Genomic DNA, 24,298 nt, shown 5'->3' on the forward strand with positions numbered 1-24,298 from the left:
TCTGCTGTGGGTTCAGCCTCTGATTTTACACAGAAGGGAGCTGATCACAGTTTTATGATGGTTTATTCTCTGGGAGTTCAGACTACCTGGGTTGTTCTCACACATCTTTCTGGTTGATGGGGACTGAATACCCAAACACATCCTGACTGCTGATGTTCCCCCACCTTTGTTCTGTACTGCAAAGCTTTTGGTCCTTCAGCAAAAGACCAAAAAGCAGACTTGAGTCTCTCCTGCTCAGAGGAACGAAGAGTATCAGAAAGCACACTGTCCATTTCTGCTTTGAAATCATTCCAGGTGAGAATGATCTCAGCCTGGGGCAAGCTTAAGCAGAAAGAACACTGGGTTTGGGCAATGCAGAGGGTGGCTCCAGTGTTTGTGATCCTCTGGCCCAGGCAGCATCAGCTCTGGACACTGACTGTCCTGTGATGCAACACAAATTAAGGCAATACTGTAAAGTTAAGAAGTGCAAAAGCTCCTCACTGTTAATAAGGACATGTCTTACGTGGATTGTTACTGGACATTTGCCAGAACAACAGGATTGCCTTGAAAAATATTTGGAAATACTGTTCTGGAACTGACAGTTTTCCATAACATTGAGTAGCCACATGACATTTACAGTTCCCAAAGGAAAGAGGCAGTTCTGCCTGTGGAAAAAGCACAGGTTGGAACAGGCATCGAAGCTGAAATGTCAGAGTCTATCATCTGGGTGCCAGGACCATACACTGAAAAACGCTGAACCAAGAGTGAAGTGAAAAATCAAATTAAGAGATGGTGGGCCTGCTATGTGGAGGAAGGGAATCATGGTGTGTCCTCGGTGCTGACAAAGGAAGCTGTGCACGTTTCCCTGGAGCAGTGGTGATGCCCCATGGGATGTGCTGTTTGTGAGGTTGGCAGCCACCCACAAATCATGGCAAAAGCAGCCTCTGCCTCTTTGTGTCATCTGGGTGTGGCTTTTGACCGGGTGTGAGGAGGAGGACAAGGGTCTTTCTGCAGGAGGAGTGTGAATACACCTAGAGCCCACTATGTGCTGAGCAGTCCCATGCCTGCAGAAGGACCATCCTCACAGCAGGACTGCACAATGGACAGGCACCACTGAAACACAGCAAAGACAGCAAAAGGTAGAGGGGGGGGGAAAAGTAGCAAAAGGTAGAGAAAAAGGAGCCACTCCCCTTGTGTCAAAGGCAGCTCTTGCTTATTCTATTCCTTGGCCTCATAAGGCACTCTTCAGCAGGCAGAAAAAACCTTTGCTGTGTCTGCATGAGGTCATTACCAAGTGCCAAGCTCTTCACACAGTGTCAAGAGGGGATTCAAAGAGTCACAAATCCATCTAACCAGCACCATTCACATTATAAAAATAACAATAGTGGAAATGAAACAGGCTGAGTGTTTGTGTAGCCTGGTCCTGCAGCCAGCTTTTGGCCACAGCTACAGCCCACTGGTGTCAGGAGAGCCTTTTCACGTGCTTCAGTGGGCTTGGAAACATGCCCAAGAGTTGTGAAACCAGAACCTGAACTGCTGCTGGTGCTCACTGGAGGACTGGTGGGGTTTAATACCAACAAAACTGAATTTTAGCAATCTCTTCTGTGCAGAGAAGACAACAGACCTCTCTCTACTGGCTGTGTTTCCATTGCTCAGGGAATGGGACCCAGCTAAAAAACTGTAAGCTCAACCTGAAGAGCCCTCTCTTGTCTTTGCCTCACTGCTGTAAGTCAGAATATGCTTCCATATGCCATTTGTTCAGCAGCAAAGCTGGCTTGAGGAGTTTCCAGTTCCTGGCCTCTGGATCGCATATGTCCCTCAAAGTCTCCCAAAACAGAAATCTTGGAGGCTTCCAATAATGCAGATTAGCAAATTTGCTCGAGTTAAAAATGATCCCTCAAAAATAGTACAAGAAGGTATTTTTAATCTGCATCAAATTCAAGATTTCTTCTTCTGAGTTCACAGCTCTCTACTACTGGATGGCTTGGGTAGCCAGAGCTGGGCTGTTCCATCACCTCATCACCAAGACAGATTATGGGCTAAGAGAATCACAGCATGGCATGGGTTGGAAGGGACCTTAAAGATCATCTTGTTCCAAGCCCCCTGCCATGGACAGGGACAATTTCCACTAGACCAGGTTTCTCCAAGCCTCTTCCAACTTGGCTTTGGACACTTCCAGAGATGCTAAGTGTCAGGTGCAACTGAAGCCCCCCTTAACAACATAATGATAATGAAAATAATAACAATAATAATAATAGTAATATAAAATCCAAAGAAACCCTCTTGAGCCTAAAAGAGCAAAGATCAGGGCCTGAGGAAGGGACCACCACAGTGCAAAACCACCACTTCTGGCTGGTATTTGCAGCAGATCCAAGTGGGTTCAGCTCTCAGCATCCTCCATGACAGGTCCCCTGTGATGACAGGGGTTTAGCTGTTATTGGGTAATTCAGTTATCATGCATTTTTATGTTGAGACCTCATAGTTCCAGCTATACCTTAAATCTAACCATATGAGTTTCAGAGCTTTCATCAAAAAGGGATGGTGGTTTTGGTCTGCTTTTCTTTCCCGAGTGCTTCATCTAAAATTCCATAATAGCAGGGGCTGTTACCCCTCAGAAACTGAGCTCTGCTCTCGTCAGTCAAAGAAAACACAACAGGTAAGAACATGGCTCTGTGTTCTTCACTGTAAGCATAACCTTTAACTCCAGCCCTCAGCTAATTCCCTTAATTGGTGTGGTCACAAAGAGATCAAGGAGCAGGCACAATTCTAGCTGGCAGCAGTCAAGGACAATCAACATAAGCCTTCTTTGAATTATATAAAACCTTTGTTTTGGGAATCATTATCCTCCTATTTCAAGGTTTCTCTTAAAGCACCAGGAATAAAACACTTGCAAAAGGAAAGGCTAAGATGCTTCCTTTTTTGTTGGTTCTTTTTTTAATGTTGCTAACATAATTTGTGGATTGGCAGTGGGACTAGGATGGAAGAGAAAAAAGAGAGGGAAACACCTTTAAACAGCAAAAAAAAAAAAATCAAACCAAAAAGATCTACTTTAAGCCTGCTTTGGGTGACAGATTGCTGATATAAGAGGTGATAGAGCATCAAGAAAATAGAAATACAATGCAGGTTAAGAAGAGTTGGCTATTTAAAATGCGAATACCCTCATGCCAAACACATAGTCTGGGGTATTTTTGCTGACTCCATCTGATGTCACATTGACTATGTCCCACTATCTCTAAAGCAGGGAAAAAAAGAGGAGTTCAATGTTTCTGTGAGGCAGTGGGGACATCTGGCAGGGACATTTATGTCATCTGAGGGCTTTAGGACAGGAGAAAGAGCCGTGTGTCTGCTGTTCTGTAGTGACTGCTCATGCAGATTCTCATATATGCATATATTACATGTATGTGTAGCACACTAATGGGCAGAGACAAATTCTGTCTGTCCCCCGCTTATGTCCAACTAAACAGATATGGAAGGTGGAATGATGGAACTATGTCTGGGCTTATTGTGCCTAGAGCAGTGTCATCTCACCAGAATATGGCCCTCAGGATGTGACACAGTTTGGCTGACACATCACATTCTTACACACACACACACGACAGCTGACTCTGATCAATTCTCCCCTCCAGACATCCTGACTACATTCAAAATGGTGCCCACACAAAACAGCACAAGGGCTGGAGAGACCAGAACTGTACTTTTCACTTAATGGGATTAAAAGTGAGAGCAAAGCTGTGGCTGGAGTCTCTCACACAGCATGACACCACCACCTGCAAGTGGAATTGCCCTCCAGAGGAGTCTGTCCATATTCTCTGCAGGTGGAGAATTAGGGACCTCAGCGAAATCACCAAGTGAGATGGGACAGATAGAGGTCTTGGAACACTTGGCGAATTTGTGCAGTTTTCATTAAAAAAAAAAAAAATTAAACACAAAATGTCAAATTACTTGGATCCAAAAATTTGTGATAAACACTTAGGCTCAGTTTGAAAAGTTTATGAACAATTTTTCAGAGATTCATTCTGAGAGATCCTTGAACAGTATTGATAAAAAGCCAGAACAAAATCAAAAACTTTTGTGTGTTGAGACAGGGGTTTGTGGCCAGGTGAGCTGACTTCGCTGTCTTAAGAGCAAAACTACAAAGACTGCTCTACTCAACATGGAATTAAGATAACTGAATTATGCTTTACTTGTAACATTATTTTGGTCTAAATATGTGAGTTTTTAAAGATTTTTATATTCTGTCTGTGAACAGTTTGTTTTCAGATTGATTATTTCAAGAGAAGTGTACACAACACCTTACATAAAGATGAGAATAAAACCACTGTGCACCAACATTTCAGTTTACCCATAAAGAAAATGTACTCAACAGATAAAGTTAAAAAAAAGAAGCCTGATTCTCAGAATTTGTAAAAGGCTCTTTAGGAAAGATGAGACAAGACATTTCTAATACATTCCAAAACTAAAGCAAATTAGAAGAGGTAGCAACTACACAGGCTTGAAATACAGCGAGTGTTTGCACAGACCTCAACACACACAAGTTGGAACTGCTGAATTTCTGACTTGCCAGCATATGTTCCACAAGCTATGAAGTGCAACACGCCTGCAACTTTCCGTGGCTTCTCATCACAGCACTGGAGTTGAGTGATCTTTGGTGGTGTGTGGGAATCCCAGAAGCCATCTGGAGCCACCTGCTAGGGATAACCCCCCATGTCGCAATTTTTGACATCTAATCTGCAAAGCTATCTCCAATTAAATGTTTTGGATTTGGACCCCAAAAAAATTCTTTAACCAAGCTTGAAATAAATGTTTTAACTCAGGAATGGATCTTACTCACAGCATTATATTTCTTCCCTTTGTTCTTTCAGAATTAGAAAACAAACCATTGCCCTTAAGAAACACAGTTTTCCCAGCATGGCTTGCAGCCCCCAGCCCAACTTTCCAGCTCAGGTTGCAAGGACTGAGTCTGGCTTCCCTGCACACTCAAGTCCCATCCTTGGTACCAGCCAGGAATAGTAACAATCAAATGATGATACTGTTTTTTTCTCCTAAGTGCCAAGAGACTCAGCAGCATGTCTGTGTCCTGGGAATTATGTGCTGCCTGCAGTGTCTGTTTCTCTCTGCTCCTGCCAAGGGCATGACTTCATTGAATGGTGTGATATTCCAGACAACACAACACTGAAAATAACACTGGCACTTACCTGAGCTGCCAGTGCCTTCTGATGCACTTCTGGATGGTTTTGGCTGGCTCTGTTTGCTACTTGTTCGTACAGTGACTGAAGGGGGAACAGTGCTGCTGCTGTCTCCACGAATCGTCGAGAGATCCTGCATGCTAAAGCTCCGTAGTCTCTCAGACAGGGCTCCCTGTCCCTAGTTAAACAAGCAAGTAAACAACACAAAGTTAGATCCAACATTTTGGGATTCTTTTCTCTCTTGCTCATTGAAATCCATCAGGACAATAGGAAGAGAAAAAAATTGCCTGGTCCAGTAACCTAGAGATGGCAAAAATGAGTTGCTAAAAGCATCATTCCCTCTCTTGGATCTTCGTTTTGGAGTGGATCTATGGCAAACAGCTCTGGTTCTTCACTGCAGTGACTTGAGCTCAGAGCAGCTTGGCCATGTGCAAAGGAGCAGGATGTTGTTGTATCTTTCTAGTAGGTACTTTTCTTCACTAGGAATGAGTCAAACAGATGCTTGGCTTCAGAATCACAATTAAATGGCCTGCATCAAAATAACTCCCTTTTAAAGTTAATCATCTATTATGATATTCACTCAGCCATTCTCAGCAATACACAACATTTCCAGAGCACAGAAAATTTGAAATTTTAAAGTAATAAAAAGATATTGTTAAATTCCAAGAAATATAACAATGCTTTTTGCATGCAGCTTACGGAAGAAATAAAGTAATGCAATATTTTTCTTTCTTTTTACACTAATTCTCAATCTGACAACAAAGATATTCCTTGGTGAAAGGAATGTAACTGTTCTTTGTAAAGGATGGGTTGATTAAATGACACTTTCCATTAAAACTGCATCCCATCAAAAGGTTGACTCTGTAACCCTCATGCCACAGCACAGCCACAAAGTAGGAACACCAGAAAATTCAATCCATACAGAATGATAGCATTGTTGAAGTCAGAAGAGACCTTTAAGCTACATTAAATGACATTTGGAATATAAATTGCATAACTGATAAAAATTACATTTACGTTTTAACATCTTGTTGAGGGGGTAGGATCTGAAAGATACTTCATAGCATATAATCTAGAAAAAAATACTGAGGTAAACACATAGAGCCTGATTCTAACATCCTTTTCTACAACTGTAAATTAGGAAAAGTTTAATGGATTCTTTGACAGAGATGAGATCAGAAAGATAGCAAATAACAGACAGTAAATACAGTCCTGTTTCACAAAAAGATAAGGCACACTGCAGCAATTCACCGGCCACTTTCATCTAGACTTGTACTTGTCCAAGCAGCACAGCCTGACCGCTGCCATAGGACTTAGGCTGGGGCTGGACCAGAACGTATCACTGCTCCCTTCTGGGCTGCACTTTTGAGTGTCCTGACCCAGTGTGCAGGTCAAGGCCAGTGGAGAGTTCACTCTGGTGCTGGCCTGGCAGAGAGAAAGGACTTACCTTGAATATCTACAACCGAAGGTAGGACTGGACACATTCTTTGCTAAAGCTGTTAGGCAACACTACCTGACCCCTACATACTGGCATTGATCCATTGGGAAGGCAATGCAATAATTTACTTACTGATTTATCAACACCACTTCAGAAATTCTGCATGCACAGCAAAGGAAAATCAGTGTCTCTACCTCATACAAATTCCTTAGCACCTTACTTTTAGGGTGTGTAAGTAGAGAGGGCATCAGGCACTTATAACTACAATCACTGTGACAGTCTGCACTTCTAACATTCAAGAAAAATGACAGACCAGTAATCTCCCATCTTTTCAGCCTGAAGCTTTTTGTACAAGAAAAATGGGTTCAAACTTCCTTCTCAGCTCCAGATTTAGCTTTCCTGCAGCCTGTTACAGAGAAGCAGCAGACTTACTTTGCTCTTTCCCACTAGCCTATTCAACTTTTTTAAGTATTTTAAATGAATGGAGCTTCTTTGCTTATATACCAAGACATATTATGTTGCTGATTTTATATGAATGGCAGTGGAGTCCTGAGAACTTATGCTTTGCTAAACTCTCACCTCTGCCATTGCATTCTCCAACCTGGCACAAGAGCTGATGCCTGAATTTTGACTACTCCTGCCAGTGGCTGAGACACTCTTGGGGTATGTTCTCACTCCAAGAGGCATCTCCAGTTAATCCTCTTGGGCCAGTGTAAGGTACATCTACTCTGTAAATGCTACTGGGCTGGTAACTGTAGTTGCCTTGCATGGCTGGTCAGCTGGGTGAGATCTCAGCTGCCCAGAGCTCATTGCAGTTCTGGATGGGTTTTGGAGCTTGCACTGAATTCCTACACAGACACCCTATTCTCAGTGACTGATTCAAAGCCAACACAAGATATCCTACCCTGCAGCCTGATTACAACAGACAGGTCTCCAGTGAAAGCAAGCTGAGAGCAAGCTGACCATTAAATAATATTTTGCTATTGCAGAATGACTGGGCCAGCAAAGCCAGAGGGTTAGCAACTGATGAGCTACTGTAACTTGAGTGCTGTATTCCTCCCTCAGCCCCAGCTCAAGTGTCAGCAGGCTTTTAACCTCCCCCCAGCTGCTCTGCTCAGCCAGCTAACCCAAATTCCATTTCATTCCAGCCAGCAATTTTTGTATGTGGACATGAGTCAGGTTAGAGACGAGATTCATGTCAGACCAATCTGGCAGGGAAGAAGACGTTAACACACTGAAAATGAAGATGATGTGTTAATATTCTTGCACTGCACCTTGTGATATAGAGGCATAGAATGATCAAAGAGAGAGCTTTGAAACAAGGGCCTGATATGTTCCTGTCATCTGTGGGTCTGTTACATCAGCGTGTAATGCAGAGCCTTGAGTACAGACTGAACCAGCTGAGCTAAACAATTTTGACTTTCTCCAGGAAAAAAGAATTAAAATTGCCTTTTCTTAATCTTTGCTTTAGTTTAACCTGAGTTTCTAACAGCAAAAATAAAGATTGTTTATAAAACAGGTAATAGCAAAATATTACTCTTACTGTTCCTACCACTCTATGAAACAATTTGTCCAAATATCAGAAATGGCAAGAACAGCAAAGGCCTGGGCTAAGTGAAGGCACTGAACACCTGTGAAAACCTGCAGGGTTCCATTCATTTTCTTTCCAATTTCTGTACCTTTGTAGGGATAGACTTGATTTTATTGCTCCTAGAGCAGAGTATAACACTCACAATTTTTTTTCCCAGTTACCACATTTTTACTTGACCCCAAATAGAAACATGACAGAAATTACCACAGAATCAGGATGGTTTTGGAGTAAAATGGAAAATAATGTTTACCAGCCTTTATTTCCCTGCCACATAAGCAGCTGTTGTATATGAAATCACAGACATTTGAAAAGCCAGCATGCTGAGGGTTTGCACTGTTATGTTTTAGAAATAAAGACTTTATCCAGATGTAATGCTTATTATTCCACAAAAAGACTTATCATTTATTAGCAAAAGAAAATAACAAGTTAATAGCTTTATTTCTCAACAGAATAGAGTTAGCACAGCACATGATTCAGGCTGTGTTTCATTAAAACAATCATGTGGAAGATGAAGAGCACCTGTTTGGGGGATTTTTGTTTACTGTTGTGGCCATGGTCATGCAGATGCTCTTCCAACTGCTACAGACATGAGAGATATCCCAGGAATTTCAGCACAGAGAGAGGATCCAGGTCCTGAAGCTATGCCTACGCTACAGGCCAGAGGCATGTTTGCAGCACATCCACACAGATCTGGGCTAGTTTTATCCTAGAGAGCATGTCAGCAGTAATATCATGACAGCAGCTGTAGTAACACCATTTCACTGTGTCAACAGCAAAACAGCTCGATGTTATTACACAGACTTCTGAAAATTGTGACTGGGAGGGCTGTGGGACTAAGGATGACACCACCTCTCTCTCTTCCTCACTGAACACCAACAATCATCAGGATGACTGTGCTGGCAGTGTGGGACCTGTGTTCTGGGACTTTAGAGGACACAAGCATGAAGCAGTGCTGGAAAACTGAGCCTTAACTTCCTTGGGCACAAGACTCCCTGCCTAGACTCAACTACTATCTCATCCAGTTTCTCTTAAGATGTGGAGCATCCCTGTGGGCATGGCACTTTTGATTTTACAGACAGTGAATTTGCTAGATGCTGAGATTTTGGTGGCTACAGGTGGGAACCAGTGTCTCTCTGTTCCCCAATCACTATGGTGTATCTGCCCCCAAATTCATCTGATCTTGCCCATAGGTGAAGGTGCAGCACAAACTGAAAACGAAGCTCTTCAGGCTTCCTTTGCCTCTTCTTCCCCCAGGATCTACCAACCTCATAAGTTCTCCTTTTACAGGGAAGAGCCAGGGTTCAGTGCTACTGAATAAAAGACAAATACTAAAAGGACATGGTAATATCACGGCCCAGTCACTGCTATCACTTGGTATCAACCTTATTTAGATTCATGACTGCACCAACAGTGTGAGGGCACTGGCCATCAAAACAAGCTGCAGAAGCTCATTTGTGATTCCAAGTGATGTTAAAGCTCCCATCCATGTGGCATAGTAATTAAACTAAAACTAATTTAAGAATATCTGCCTGATTTGGTCAAAATGACAGCTGTAGTATAGACATTCCTTCCTCACTCACATTCTCTCCTTTTTGCTTTAAAGAGTAGGACAAAACAGTATTAAAACACTGAACTTCCAAAGCCAGCAACCTGTACTCTGCCTTCCTCTTCATGTTGCAGACACCACCATCATCATCTCCAGAAAAAAACATCAACCTCTCTGGGTCCAGAGCACAAATATTGATGCAACCAATACTTGCCTGGAAGGATCAGAAATTCTTTCAAAAAACTGACATCTGCATTGTGACAAGCACTGTAAAAGGTACTCCATCAGCAAGAGCTGGAACTGTCAGTTTATAATCAGTCTCTGCATTCACATTTGAACTAAAACTTCTTAGAGGGAGGTGCATTTAGGAGTCTGGGAAAAACTGGGTTTGCGTTCAATGGAATTATTCATTATGAATACTTAACATATGTAGGTAGCTAAAGTAAATAAAATTAAGCACATAATTTAAAAATCTGAAATTTATGTAACAGTCCCATTAAATATGATCTAAATACAAACAAATAACCGTGTCTAGATTTTATCATTCCTTCAGTCTGAAAATTTGAAAGAATTCTGTACACATTATTTAGGCTTCAAAACACCTCTAATACCTACAAATTCCATTTTGCAGCTGCGGAAACTACAACAGAGCATGACAAATCAGGAACCCAAAACTGCCAAGTCACAGAAGAGAAGCTTTTAACACAATCAGTGTTAATGCAGGATGGCACCTCCTGGCCTTTTGCATCTTAGGATCAGCAGTTAATGAACAAGCAAGGGAACACTAAGTCACACTCAGCACACTTCCAGCACAATACTCAATCTGTTAATGTTCTCCTCGCTTTTTGCTGTGACTGTGGTTAGTAGTTCTCCTCCACAGATGTCTGCATGCATGCTGCAGCCTCCATCCTGCCAGTGTCCTCTACAAGGTGTAGTGCATGTTCCCAGGACAGCAGTAATGCCTATGGTGTCAGCAGGACTGCCCCAACCACACCGGTCAGAGACCCTGGCTTCAACAGCTCCACTGCAGCCCCAACCATCCTCACAGGGATCACAGCAGAGGGAGAGAGGCTCCCTTCATCCATTAGTGAGAACACAACAGCAAACACAGCAGCTTGGCCAATGAGGCAGTAAGCACCCCAGTTAAATGAATGTTCCATGTAAAAGCTCCCTGCCTGGCTGCTGGAGTCTCTTCGACTGCCAGCAGAGGACTTGGAAGGCAATTTGCTGATGAGATCAAGGACAAGCTTTTAAAGCTCAGCACGCAGGATCTACCCACTGGAAGCAGAGCAGCCGGCATTTGGCCTCTGACCAATCTCAGCTGAAAACAGCTCAAGCTAATCTAACAACTAGTCTAACAACTAGTCTAACGGGGAGCAGACATTAGTTAGAGGTTAGTAAAAACACTCAGCAGATTACCTGCCCTTTTTTCTGGTCCAAATACAAGTGTAAATGGAGTAGCTGAGAGACCTAGCAAGGGAAAAAAGAGAGCCATTGTGGCAACACACATAAAAGCTTTGAGAATAAGATCTATTTGAAGCATAAGTAATCGAGGTGAGACATGAGCATGACACTGGGCACCATGTGCAGGGACTCACGTACACATAAAAAGCAGGGACACCCACCTGTGGACTACACCTCTGAACGTAGGTTCTCCCTTCCTCAGCTTTCCCAGAGAGATGGAGAAACCACCCCATAACCCCAGCTGACAAGGTGTCACCTAACATGTGTTTTTATTTAAAGAGTAAAGCAAATTATAAACACAACGGGCTGCTACTCCACTCCTTGCACTTGATTGATGCTTCCCACTGGAGAAATCCCCAGTGTCAGGCCTAATGGCTAATTCAAGCTCAGGATTACGTGAGGGACACGTGGCAGTCATTTTAGTCCTGGTGACTGACAGTTCTCCTGAGCAGTAGGGTGACAGTGGGGAATTGCTCACAGCAGTGAGCAGGAGTTTGCACACAGAAGCTTCCTTGTGTCTGCCTGCAGGCAGGCCCTGAGCAAAACCATCAGCTTTACGGTTTGAGCACAGGCACGAGTGAAGGAGTAAACTGCTTCTGCCACCACATGAACACAAATATCCTCCAAGCAATGTCCTTATTTATGGCCAGGGCCTGCGTGCCATGCCTAGTCTGGAAGAGCTACCTGTTTGGAAATGTCAGACAGTAAAAAGACTCAAAGGGAAACCAGCTGACGTTAATATTGATGGTGGAAACGTAATTTCATCCACCCTTTTTGTTTGTGCAGTTCATTTCCTCTCCAGGGAACTCTTTGTTATTTTTTCTCCTGCACTAGTCTCTCTGTACAAATTTATTTTTTGGTTCTGCTGCCCTGTGCATTCAGTGACCCTTGTTTTCTTGTTGGAGACACCAACCAAACAGCCAACATGAAAGAGAAACTGGAAAGAGTTACGTGGATTGTAACTCAAACAGCATTGGGATTCTATAGATTTGTGAAAAACAAATTTTAAAGACTTCTGAATAAAAGATGCATCACACATGAAAAGAATACTTCACAAAATACTGTAATCAGTGGTATGCTACCATATGTTTTAAGAAAACCATTTGTTGTTCCTCTTTACTGGTGTAGCATGGCTCCAAGATCTTTGATTTTGGATCCCAAATGGAGATCCTTTAAAAGAAGCTACTTTCAAAAGCAACAAGCTCAGCCCCTCTGAGATAACAGTAATGTGTCCCCAAAGGCTTCTCAGACAGTGAACTCTAAATAACTCCTGACCTCTGCAGCTCTAGGCCATGTTACTGATCAGGGCACATGATGTGGCCATCGCAGATACGGTGCTAAGCAGATTGGCCAGAACTGTGCTTCCATATGTTTGCTCAGCAAAGGAGCACTCTCCCTCTGAGCAGGGGGATCTAATCATTACAAAGAGGCTTTATCAAGCATCTTAAGGGAAAGGATGGTCCCCACCCCCTGTCTTCCTCTTTCCCAATTCAAGTAAAGTCCAGTTCTCCACTGTTATGCCACAAAAGGCAGCGTGTCTCTCCCACACAAGTATTTTTCTCCCAGTTCCCGCAGTAAAAAGATCTAAAATCGCATGGTAAATTAGGGATATAAATATTGATTTTCAGGCAATTGCACTGGCTACACCAGCCAGATACTAGAAATTAATTAGAAGATGCTGCTTGTCTAAAGAGGATAAAACCTAAATCATCACCAGCACTTCCCTCCCAGTGTCCTGGTTTAAAAAGCAGCAAATGTACTGAAAAACTTCCTGATAAATTCCCTGGGCTAAGGGGCTCTAAGGTAATGAAGCTATAACCCTCCAGGGGAAGGTGAGTCCAAAGGTGGAAATAGGAATGAATAGAATAGAAATGCCAGCCCAGACAGGTGGTCTGGGAACTGCTGAGGCTGCACTCCTGAGCATTAGTTAAGGAGGTGGCTGCACACCCTGAAACACTCCTGCTTGTCTGCGTGCCTGCTCCTTTTAGCGCTACGTGGCACAACTGCTGGCTCTGACAGCACCACGAACCACATTTCCCCACGCATGAAAGGCTCCCGGACTGTTTCTCAGACTTATTAGGCACAAATGGGCTTTTCACTGACACCAGTCATGCATGCCTGCTCCCTCCACCTCATTTATCTTCTCCTGCCAAGGCTCTGTGCCCACTGCCAGCACCACGCTGTGCCCCGCTCCCCTGCGTAAAAGCGGGCACGCAATGGGCCACAGCATCAGGTGCTCTGCCACCTTACCCACAGCAGGACAGGAAAAAGGCAGGGGAAAGTACATTATCAGAAACTTCTGGAGTACACTGATCTGTTGGCAGTGGGATGTTTTCTCCAGATCTCCTTTGAAAAGCAGAGTTGAGGCTGCAACTTAGGGATGGTTAAGTGGTTGGGAGCAGGATTTGTCTTCAGGTGGGGAAAGATGTTGGACTGTTTGGCAGAATTGGTTTGTAAAGGGTGGGGAATAATAATCCAAACAGGATCTGGGATACCCAGGAGCTTGAAAGAGAGAATGCGAGAGCTGGGAAGAGTATAAAACTGGTGAAGTGTGGGCTGTAGAAAAAAAGGAGGCAATGGCAGAGCTGGGCAGCCTCTGGGAAGGCCAGCAGGGATAGAAGAGTTGGGGACTGGGGACATGGCAAAGGGGTAGGAGGCTCAAGGTGACAGGTGAGGATAAGTGCTGGGAGTGTGGTGACAGCAAGGGAGTACATACAGGTGCACTGGAGAAGGCTGGTGCTGCCTCCAAGCCTTTGGTGCCTCTCCTTGCTGCAGCCATGTGTGTCCCAGCTGCTTACACTGAAACCTGACTGATGGCAATGAAAAGCCCACTTATGCCCAGGATCCATCTGATGGATGCACTGCCTGGCCAAGGCTTTGCAGCTGCCCCACAACTGGGGCTGTAAAAACTCTGCTGCTACTGTTCCACTTCTGCTGTGACCCAAAAGCAAGCTCCTTTCTTGCACCTCTTCTCCCCACCAAGGTGAGCTGGAAAACAGTGGTTGTCAGTGCCCAGGGCTTCTTCAGGAATGGAAATGGCTGAATTAGCTGAAACTAATTGAAAACACACAAAGAGCAGCAGGATTTACTGCCTGGTCATTTAATCCTACCACTTAGGACTGACCCACTTGAAGCCACTACATGTGACAGAATCATCAAGTGATGAGGACAGGATTAGAGCTCCAAATGAGATTGTGCTCCTTGGTGGGGATGTGAGCTGCTGGGGGCAGGGAAAAGATCTGTGTTGAGTACCTAGCAGGGGTAATAAGACCAGATATCCAACGTTCTGTTTGCCTATCAAAAATAGACTCTCCAGAGAGAGAGAAAACACCCAAGTGAGCCAGCTGGGCAGACTCGGGGTGCTTGGGACACTGACAGCTCCTTAGCCTGTAAAATGAACTGGCATAGGTTTGTGCCAGCGTTAGCACTACTGTGGCTTCAAAACAAAACAGAGCAGGGGAAGGGAGCAGGAGGAGGGGAAAGGACAAGCCTGCAGCTGGCTAACTGAAACCATAGGATATTTAAGATAAAAAAAGGAAAGGGCCAGGGAATCAGAGATAAGGAAGTTGTGGCTGTGCACAGCTTGCAGCATCTTAGCCTGCAGTAAATATGTAAGCAGCAGCCTGTCACACACAAATGGTAATCAGAGAGCCAGACACATTGTGCTGCACGAATAAAAAGATGATGGATAAACAGAATGGATAAAAAAATATGATGGACAAAAAGAATGGATAAAAACAATATGATGGATAAAAAGAATTAAGAGATGGGCCTTGCCCAAAGATCTTATCATGAAAGACAAAAGACCATAATGGATCACTGCTCAGACAGAAAGGAGAGGACAGGGCTATGCACAGTGTGAGTCATGTTCTCCAGGTAGAGGAGCCTTTAGATTTCAGCTCATTTACTGAAAACAGATCTGTACAGAGTCCCTTTTCAGCCCAGCAGCTCACTGTGTATTGCCACTGCATGACGTTGATTTGCAAAGTCTGAGGGTCTATTTCTGCACACAAAAGCATCTTCTCCTCCCCCAGTAATCCAAGTGAAGCAGTAAATTATCCTCACATTCACTCGCTGGTAAAAGCCATGTTTTCCATGGAAGCTGCAGAAGCTCAGAGCTTCTGAATAAATCATCATCTCTGTAGGTTCCAAATTTAACACAATCCTTTAAAGGCTGAAACCGAATGAACAGGCTCCCTTTCCCATCTACACTCAACAGTTATCACAGACTGGCTGGATACCTTAAACCTTGGCGTTGGGAAAGCCACGGTAAGCCTTAGAAATAGTATTCTCTTTCCTCCCTCCCTGGAAACTTCCCCCTACGGACAGCACCGCAGTCTGGTCTGGCATCTGTCTGCTCAAAGTGTTTTCCAGATAATTAGTCATTTAAACTTCTCTCACACAGGATAATCTGGCTCAGTTATACCTTCTCAAGTGAGCGAGTAAGGGCGCTGACATGTAGTTGACAGCAGCTGAAAACCAGGGCAACAGAAACTGTTCCCACCCCTGCCTGCTGTATCGCTCCTCTCTGGGAAAACTCCCTCCACAGCAGCAGGGCCAGCTACACGGAGACACATCCACACCCACCCAATCACATCCTGAACACCTGAGGAACCCCAGCTCAGCAGTTCTGCACTGCAGCACACCAGGCTGTAACTCACACCAGGCAGCTCTCCCTGCCAGAACAGCGGCACATTCCGTCTCAGAAGGGCAAGGGACACAAGCTGCTTTAACCATTCCTGGATATTACACTGGGAATGGATTGGGGTGTAGTTCCATGACCAGCACAGCTAATCCATCTGCTTCCCAAGACCAGGAAGGGATGATCTTGCTTTCCTTTCCTCTGGCCATGCTCCTCACCATGCAGCTCAATCCTTTTCCTTATGCTGGCTCGGGCACTTGAGATACATTTGTGGGCTCAAAACAACATATCCTTTTCTTTTTCTCTCAGGATTAACTTTCTGATAGATTAGAGATAACCTGAGGAGGTCCAGAGTGCTGGTGCACACTGGGAGCTGGAGCATTACCCCATTTTGGAGGAGGAGAGCTGTCAGATTGGCTCATACTCTGTTGGATCTGCACCCTGAGGCACACAGAAACAAACAACTTGCTGGAGGCCACTAGCCAAAGTAGTGAAGGAAGCCAGGGGTCCTATTTTTCCTCACATATCCAGAGTAATTTAAATGTCAAGGCTGAAGGAAATACTTGAACAGTCCTTGCTTTGTTGTAAAAATCAATCTATTCAATAACAACTTCTCAATCGTATTAACAAATCATTTTCCCCTCCCCAAAGTAGTGTGCAGGACAGACTCTTCTGGCCTATTTACAGGTTGCAGTATCTTAACAGTTTTCTCTCAAGTTGTGTTGGCAGATGTGCAACACAACAATACCACGAGTCACTGAGTTGTCTTCTTCCACCACTGAATGGGGAGTTTCATCAACTATGAAAAACAACAGCTTCCTTGTACCATGGAGACTCTTCCCTCTTTCCCCCATTGCCACTGGAGCCACATTTGAAGGCAGAGAGATTATTAAGAAAAACACCAGAAAACTGGAAGAGTGGGAAGGAAAACTGCTGCTGACTGTTCACTCCAGTTGAACAGCTGATGCAGACACTGTTGCAGTCCTGATGGAGGAACAGGTTGGCACTGTGGGTTTGGGTTACTGTTGAGCTTCTCATATTCAGGAGCTACCTAGACAGGAGCCAGAATTCCTCTGGGATTCACACATAGTTTCTCACTGTGTCCTAAAAACAGCTCTAGCACAGACAGTCTGCAGCACCTTGTAGGAAGGGGCTCAGAGCAAAGGCAGTGCTGCAAAACTGGCATTCCTAGAGCCTATTTATGTCCCCAGTGTGACTTCTTCAGGCTTACATGGCAGCAGCAAAAGTGTTAAGTGTCCTGAAGGCATCACACAAATGTTATTTCATTGGGCATATGAAATATGCACTTCCCTAGCTCCACGTTTATCCCAGGTTTCAGTCCAGATTTGGATTATCTCACAGTCCCTGGGTTAGAAGAGCCTCTCTACTGAAGAACAACAGTTCAGGAGAAGACAGGCCTGACAACATAGTCTGCACAATGCTAGGCAGGGAAAAGGGAGGCAATTTTTGGGTTTTGCATATCCTTGTGATCCCATGAGCATGGCACACCCCTTGGACTCCCCAGTTCTGTAGCACCTTGCACTCAACAGGCTTTATAGATTTTATGGTATTTGGCCTCCCAAGGATGCATTGTGCATTTTTACAAAAAGTAAGGCCAAGACATACTAAAGTGATGTGCCTGAGGTCATAGGAAAAGCATTTGGCAGAGGAAAATATCTTCCTTCAACTCCCATTCTCATGTTTTTCCTACTACCAGTACCCTCCTTGTCCATATGTTTCTAACTGTCCTTTTGCAACACGTGTTGTAGCCAAGCCTCACCCCCAAAACACACTGTGCACATCGACTCTAAGCCATGATAGCCCATGGCCAGAGGGCAGGACCACAAAATGCAGTTATCAAGTCCTTGCAGCTTTTATGCAAGAAAAGGAACAACAGATAACAGCTATTTTCTGGTTTTGACTCTAAGCCAGGAAGAGAGTACAGGATACACCCCTTCAGATGAAACCCGCCCCCCGCCTTCCAATATCTACTCATCCTCCAAAAGCAACTACTGGCACTTCCCATTCACTCTTCCATAAACATCTCTGCAGAGAATTATACACCTGTTATGTTACGTGTATGCCTCACAGAAGAACTTTTTGTCTTCATGAACTTCATCCTCTTTCCTGCCACTACACAAATTATAGGTCACTATACAAAATCAGTGAGAGAATCCCTACCCCCACCATCCTTGCCCTGTGGCTGCTGCTGGCAATGGATGCAGATGAGATGTTAATGAGCCACCATCCTGACCTACACCATTACCTTTGAAGCTGCCATGACGGCTGCCGTGGCTGCGACGTTCAGCCCCCGCTTCCCAAAGTGCACAAGGGCATCGTAGCTCCGGTCTTTTGCCTGGATGAGGCAGTCATCGATCTCCTGTCAGAGCAGACAACAAAACAAACAATTAAAAAAGCACAAGAAGGACAAGCTCAGGCTTATGCTCCCAGCCTCAAACTCTTGGTAGAGTCAGGTCATCCTTTATGGAGGTAGAAGTCCCCCCTTTCCTCCACCGTGGCTGGAGAGAAGTTCACAGCCAACATTTGCAAAGAGGAAGAGTTTGCTGGGGGGCAGTAACTCCCATTGCAGGGCTTGGGAACTCTTTATTCTACAAGTGGAAGATTGGGACCCAAAGTTGGGGTCCTGGAAGCAAGAGAAATCTGCCTGAGCAGCATGGACCAATAGCCATTTGCAAACCACGCACTCTAAAGACAAACGGGATTGCCTCATAGTTAAAAATAATCATATGATCACACTGGGCAGCTGAAGCTGCACTGCCCTGTGTCCAGGACAGGTGGTCTCAGAAATATCTGAGATATCTCTGCACATCATGGCAGTCCCCAGCTTCAGATGCCCGTGGAATTGGTACGCCCAGAGCTTCCGGGCTTTGGTGCTGCTCAATATACAGTGAAACCATTAAGAAGGTTCCTGCCCTTATTCTCCCTTCCTCAAGACATTAGGGTCTGGATGATAATGATGGCAGTGATCCTAGTACTCAGCTGGTGGATGTGCTGCATTAGTAGGGACTGGAGGCTGTGAGGAGTTGCTGGCTGCTCTCCCTATTCCCCATAGGAAAGAGGTGGCAACTCAAAATGCATGAGCCCTACTTGGGAGAAGCACAAGCAAAGGGAAGCAAAGACAGGGGATTGATCCCCACTCTCCTTCTCCAACTGTTCCCTGCATTGCCTGTGGCTAAACAGAGAGCTTTCATTTTCAAGTTGCCAATGCAGAAAACAGTTTTTCACTCAGCTGTTTGCATGTGGATATATGACCAATAGCTGTTCTTGGCCCATTAATTCACATGAGCCAAATGGATCTGCCTGACAGCGTCCCATTCACAGCCACAGGAGTCTCCTAGGCAGGCAAATGATCCAAGCTGTAACGTCCCTCTCCCAAAATTAGCATCCTTAATTTGAGCAAGACATTCTTTAACCCAGGACCTCAGTATGCTACCTGCCTTTTTTCACCACACTACACAGCCAGGCATGTGCTTGCTAAGCCCATTTTAGACTGCCTGGGCTGTTTGTCTCATTGCTGTACAATGTTTTAGGCAGAGCTGGGAACAAAGTTGAGGAGTCCTGGCTGCCAGACCAAGTTTCTCTATTTGTTATATCCAGCCACAACAGAACACTCTAGCTATAATCAGCCAGTACATATAAAGCAGCTCAGGAGGTATTTTTATCCCCCTCCCTCCCAACTTCTCCACTGCACAAAGATGAGTTAATAAGTGTGAGTGCACTGAACAGATGCCAGTATTTAAAAACACAACAACCACAAAGAACAAAAACACCAACCAAAAGGAGGGGATCAAATGATAGAGGAAGAGAATCAGCAACTCCCAATCCTTCCATGAAAATGAATGATACAGGGACTGGAATAAACACACCATAGTTCTGTTCCACCCAGAGAGGACCCAGGCACCTGTGATTACCTTTTCTTTTGAAGACAGTGTTGGATGGACAAATTTCCTGTACAAGAGGCTGGAGCCTTTTGTGTATGGAGACAGAAGCCAAGCTACAAAAGCTATTTTGAGTTCATAGTAGAATGGAAACCTAGAAGAAAAAGAGGGTTACTGTCTACTCCCAGTTTAACCACTGCCCTTAATTAGAGATGCTCAGCACAGGTAGGGATTTGCCAGCCTAGCTCAAGGCAACTTTTGCTTACCAAGGAATCTAAAGATTAAAGCATATTGACTCAGTTTTGAACACATCTCAATGAGGCATGTGGGCGAATCTTTACTTGGTTATCAGGACCATTATTTAATGGTCTGGAAGAGATTCTGCTGTGTGATAAAAGGAGCTTTCTAAATGCAAAGATCACAGGTGCTGCCTTCACAGTATCCCCGTCACTGTCAGAGAGCAAAGAACAAACCAGCAAACCAACATTTCATTGATATATTGATGCACTTCCTATCTCTCTGCCTTTCAGCTTTTAAGATAACACTTACATGACTGAAACTGAAATACAAGAACCTTTGTTGTCCAAGCATCATAAAGGTGCAGATCTGCACCGACTTTCAGATAGGGCTGCAAAATATGGAGGACATTAACAACAGGACATGCTTTAGCTGTAACAAGCAGCCAGGGACATCCTGAGATTAAATTATCCAGACTTTTCTGGAGGGCAAAGCCCAGAGCCCAAGACTGGCCAGCCAGCAGCATCTTCCTGTGGGCAGGCATGTTGCTGCCAGCAGTGTGATGAACAATTGCTACCCTTTGTAGGAAGGGGCAAGCAAGAGCAGTGCAGAGACCTGTGGTGGCTGTGGACCAGCCCAGCTGGACTCAGACAGGCTCCTGCTGTGCCACACAGCACTGCCACAAGCCAGCTGGGCCAGCCAGCACCCAGGTCTGACCCAAGCAGCCTCTGCAATGCTCTACTCTGAGCATGAATGTGCCAGGCTGATCTCCCACCTCAATGAGGATCTCTACAGCACACTCGATTTCACAGGCTGGATAAGCCCTCGGCCATTCCTCCTGACAGAACCACATAACTCATCCTCTAAAAACAACAAAGCTCCAGATGAACACAAGGGAGGTAGATCTGCATGAAAATTAGATAGACAATAATGTCTTTTATCTCCTTTTCAGTAGATCTGACATGTTGCCAAGTTCTCCTGATCTCCTTTGTCTGGAGGACTCACTCAAGGCATGCCATGCTATGCAGGAACAGGCTGTAAGTAAGGGCTATGCACTACAGTCAAATTTTCATCCTAAAGTCTACTGATCTCACTGGTTTCTGGTAGAAAGGCTTTACTATAAAGAGCAACCAAGCAACAAACACTTCCAAACCTGAGCATCCAAAAGGAACTGAATCTGATAACTGGGCATTTATGTGCTCTCGTCCTGATAGAGGCCACCAGGAATCCTTCCACTGGCACCAGAGAGCCACATCAGTGTGAGCTGTCACTGTCCTCCATCAGACCAGCCTAACCAAGAATGGGTCTAACAAAACAGCTCAGATGCAACCACCCACACAACAGCCTACAAAGTCTTGTGCCGCAGGGCTGTTTGTACCTGATCCACAGTCTCTGTATTTACTGTAGGATACAGCCAGGCACATCTAGAACTCTGCCTGTAGCTAAATCAACTGTTATTTATGTGATGACCTCTGCAAGCATCCAGCTGGGCAGTCAGCTGTGCCTCTATGACAGGCAGGGCCTGAGACTCCAGTAATGATTTCCCACTAACGAGATACCACTGAGCCCTTCCACTTCTTTCTTGTTTTTCTTGTGACAGCACTGAGAAAGGAAGCATGTCTCCTGCAGACAAAAACCCTCTATGCACCCGAAGCTGCTGAACCCCTGTACAGGAGTCAGTGCACTTTTGTGTGCCTTTTTTCCCCTTGTAAACATTTCCATTTTCTTTTCATCTCGTGCCAAAGAGCCTCTCCCCTCTGGTGCTTACCAGCAAAGAAAGATATCCGTGAATGTCTCTGCTGTCGTGAAGAGCGCGAATATGATCCAGTACATCATCCATTTGACCTGGTAAGCAAAAACAGTCTCAAACTATCTCTTACAGGCACAGAATAACTCTCACAGGAGAAAAAATTCTTACCCCCCTCACCCTCCCTGCTGTGTATTTAGCAATTACTGTGGACTTGAAGGTGCCAGTTTGCCCCACTTCAGCACATAACACGTGTCAGATTTACACAGCCCTTGGGAAGGTGACTGTGGCCTTTAGGACTGGTCTCAGGAAAAGAAGAGCAGCCTGACTCTGTCCTTACAGAAACTCCACTGGCCAGTAGAGCATGGCAGCCCTATGACAGGGCATTAAAAATCTCACTTGGCTCATGTTAAGAGCAAATGTTAATATAATTTGTTGGCCAAACTCCAGTTAAGACAAAATGTAATTACTTACATAACGTCTATAGCCAGGAAAAGGTGAAGAGGTAACAGCCCACCCCATAATGCAGGGTTCAGGAGCACAGTCAACTCGCCACAATGTACTGAATCAGGGGGCACCCCTGGAGTGGCTGTGCCTGCTCGAACCCACACCCAGTGCAGTGACAAGGACAAGGGCAATAACTTAAATCCCTTGCCTGGGGCTTAGGGAGGAGTGTTTTACCTCACACTGGTAGTGAGAGCATGTGCTGTGCTGTCTCTGTTCAGCTACAGAAACTCCACTGCCATGGATGGATGGTTTCTTTTGGAACCACAGCAACAGAGTCTTTGGGGATGGTGACTTGGTCAGATAAACTGTAGCACCTCAAGTAATTCAGGAATTTGGGAATTCCTGTCACTGAGCACTAAATGGCATTTCAAAGCACAGTTCAACTGTTCTGATGTACGTAGTATTGGTTCTTCTTAGGATGGAAAAAGATGGTCAGACAAAGGTTGTTAATTTAACTGACAACTGTTGTTTAATTAGGTGTATCTGAAAATGGAGATCCCCAAGCAGCTTTGCTGGAATGTTAGAAAGCTTAAGGAAGTAAAATCCATGAAAATCCATGAATTAGAGAATTGGACCATGTTAGCTAAGGCTGGTATAATTGCAATAGACTAAGGAGAGGTTGGAGGGAAGACAGTACAAGAGGGACACCTACACCAGGTGCTGCTCTGGGGAATGGAAGATGGAGGCATCAACAAATCTGGATCTCACCAGCTTGGAAATTATATCCCCATCTTCTCCCCAATACAGTGGGAACAGTACTGGTAGTCTCCATCTCCCTGTAGGTACTGGAATTATCCCCTAAGCACCTGTCCCTCTGCTACATAACTGCCCTCCTGGGATTTATATTTATGTGTATATTTATATTTAGTATTACAACAATAATGGCACTGCCAAATGCCTGAGAGCAGCATCTTCCCAGGGCAGTTTCTGCCAGACTTTTTACATAACTGATTCCTCAGAGCCTCAGTGCCAGCATGGCTCTCTCAGTTAGACCTTACTGCCAGCAAAACTTTTAAACCCAAACCAAGACCTCGTGTGGATGGGCTTGGATCAGCCTAAAACATCTATCAAAATTACTATTACCAAGCAGAATAAAATTAGAGTGATATAAGTTTTGACTAATAAATGAAGGTTCCTCCTGTGTCAGTGTAAATTATTACTTCTTTTTTTTTTTTTTTTTTTTTTTTAATCAGGCCTTAATGGATACATTGCCACAACTGCTGCATTAAACTGAAATCAATTGTAAAGGCAGACCAGGTCTTAGATCAGCTGCTCTCACATTTGCGTCACAACCACAAGTGTCTGATGTGAGTTCCTCTTTTACAATTAAATTTCCAACAGGAATTGGACCCTTCAACAAAATACCTTCCAGAAAGGGACTATGGAAACATTAAGTATCAATGGCAGACCCTGCTTGGAGATGCTTGTGCATGTCTTCAGTATTTTCAAGCAAAGCATGTACAGGCTCTGAGAGGCACAGCTGTGCAAGGGCTGCAGAGACATTTTGCCTTAAGTATCTGCTATGATCTGTAACACTTATGATTCTCAAAATACCCAAAACCACCTTCTGAAGGAGGAAAATTATAAACAAAACTCTTAGCAGCCACAATGAGTCCCAGATTGAGCTTGCACTAAAGATTTAATGGGATAGACATCTATGCTGTTATCCAGATGAGAAAATGGGCTTGTTATCCCTGGGATCTTGAGAGGATTGAAGAGTCAAGATCTGGAGGCTGAGCTGGGTTCAATGAAGTTAACAGAGTTCAGATTGTGAAGGGCACTACAAATCCTACAGGACCCCAACAGCATCCAAGTGCTTTTGATTCTCCCATATTTCACTTTCCCTGATTGTCCCATATGCCTTTAGAAACCAGGGCCCAGGGAAGATTTTTCAGCAAAAAGAAAAAAGAGAGCACACCCAGCTCCAGACCTGCCTGTAAATAGGTCGCTCTGCAAGGAAGGATGTTTCTGTCTGAGGATTCAGTCATATCTACTTGGAGTTGCCTCCTCTTATCCTTGTTTTGAATGAGCAGCTAAAGCTTCAAGGCTTTTTGAAAAGGCT

General features: G+C 44.5%; 1 protein-coding gene across 4 annotated transcripts in view; it reads right to left on the reverse strand.

The window, feature by feature from the left end:
* Positions 1-24,298, reverse strand: part of REEP1 (receptor accessory protein 1) — a 65,861-nt gene that overhangs the window by 14,037 nt on the left and 27,526 nt on the right. For all 4 annotated transcript variants that reach the window (XM_039551206.1, XM_039551205.1, XM_039551203.1 and 1 more), the window contains exons 3-6: positions 21,751-21,827; positions 19,779-19,899; positions 18,113-18,226; positions 5,175-5,343 (exon numbers count right to left, since the gene is read on the reverse strand). In XM_039551206.1, coding sequence (XP_039407140.1) covers positions 5,175-5,343; positions 18,113-18,226; positions 19,779-19,899; positions 21,751-21,827 — 481 coding nt within the window. The remainder of the gene's footprint in view (positions 1-5,174; positions 5,344-18,112; positions 18,227-19,778; positions 19,900-21,750; positions 21,828-24,298) is intronic.

This window comes from Corvus cornix, chromosome 4 (assembly GCF_000738735.6).
Source record: "Corvus cornix cornix isolate S_Up_H32 chromosome 4, ASM73873v5, whole genome shotgun sequence".
Lineage (NCBI taxonomy): Eukaryota > Metazoa > Chordata > Aves > Passeriformes > Corvidae > Corvus > Corvus cornix.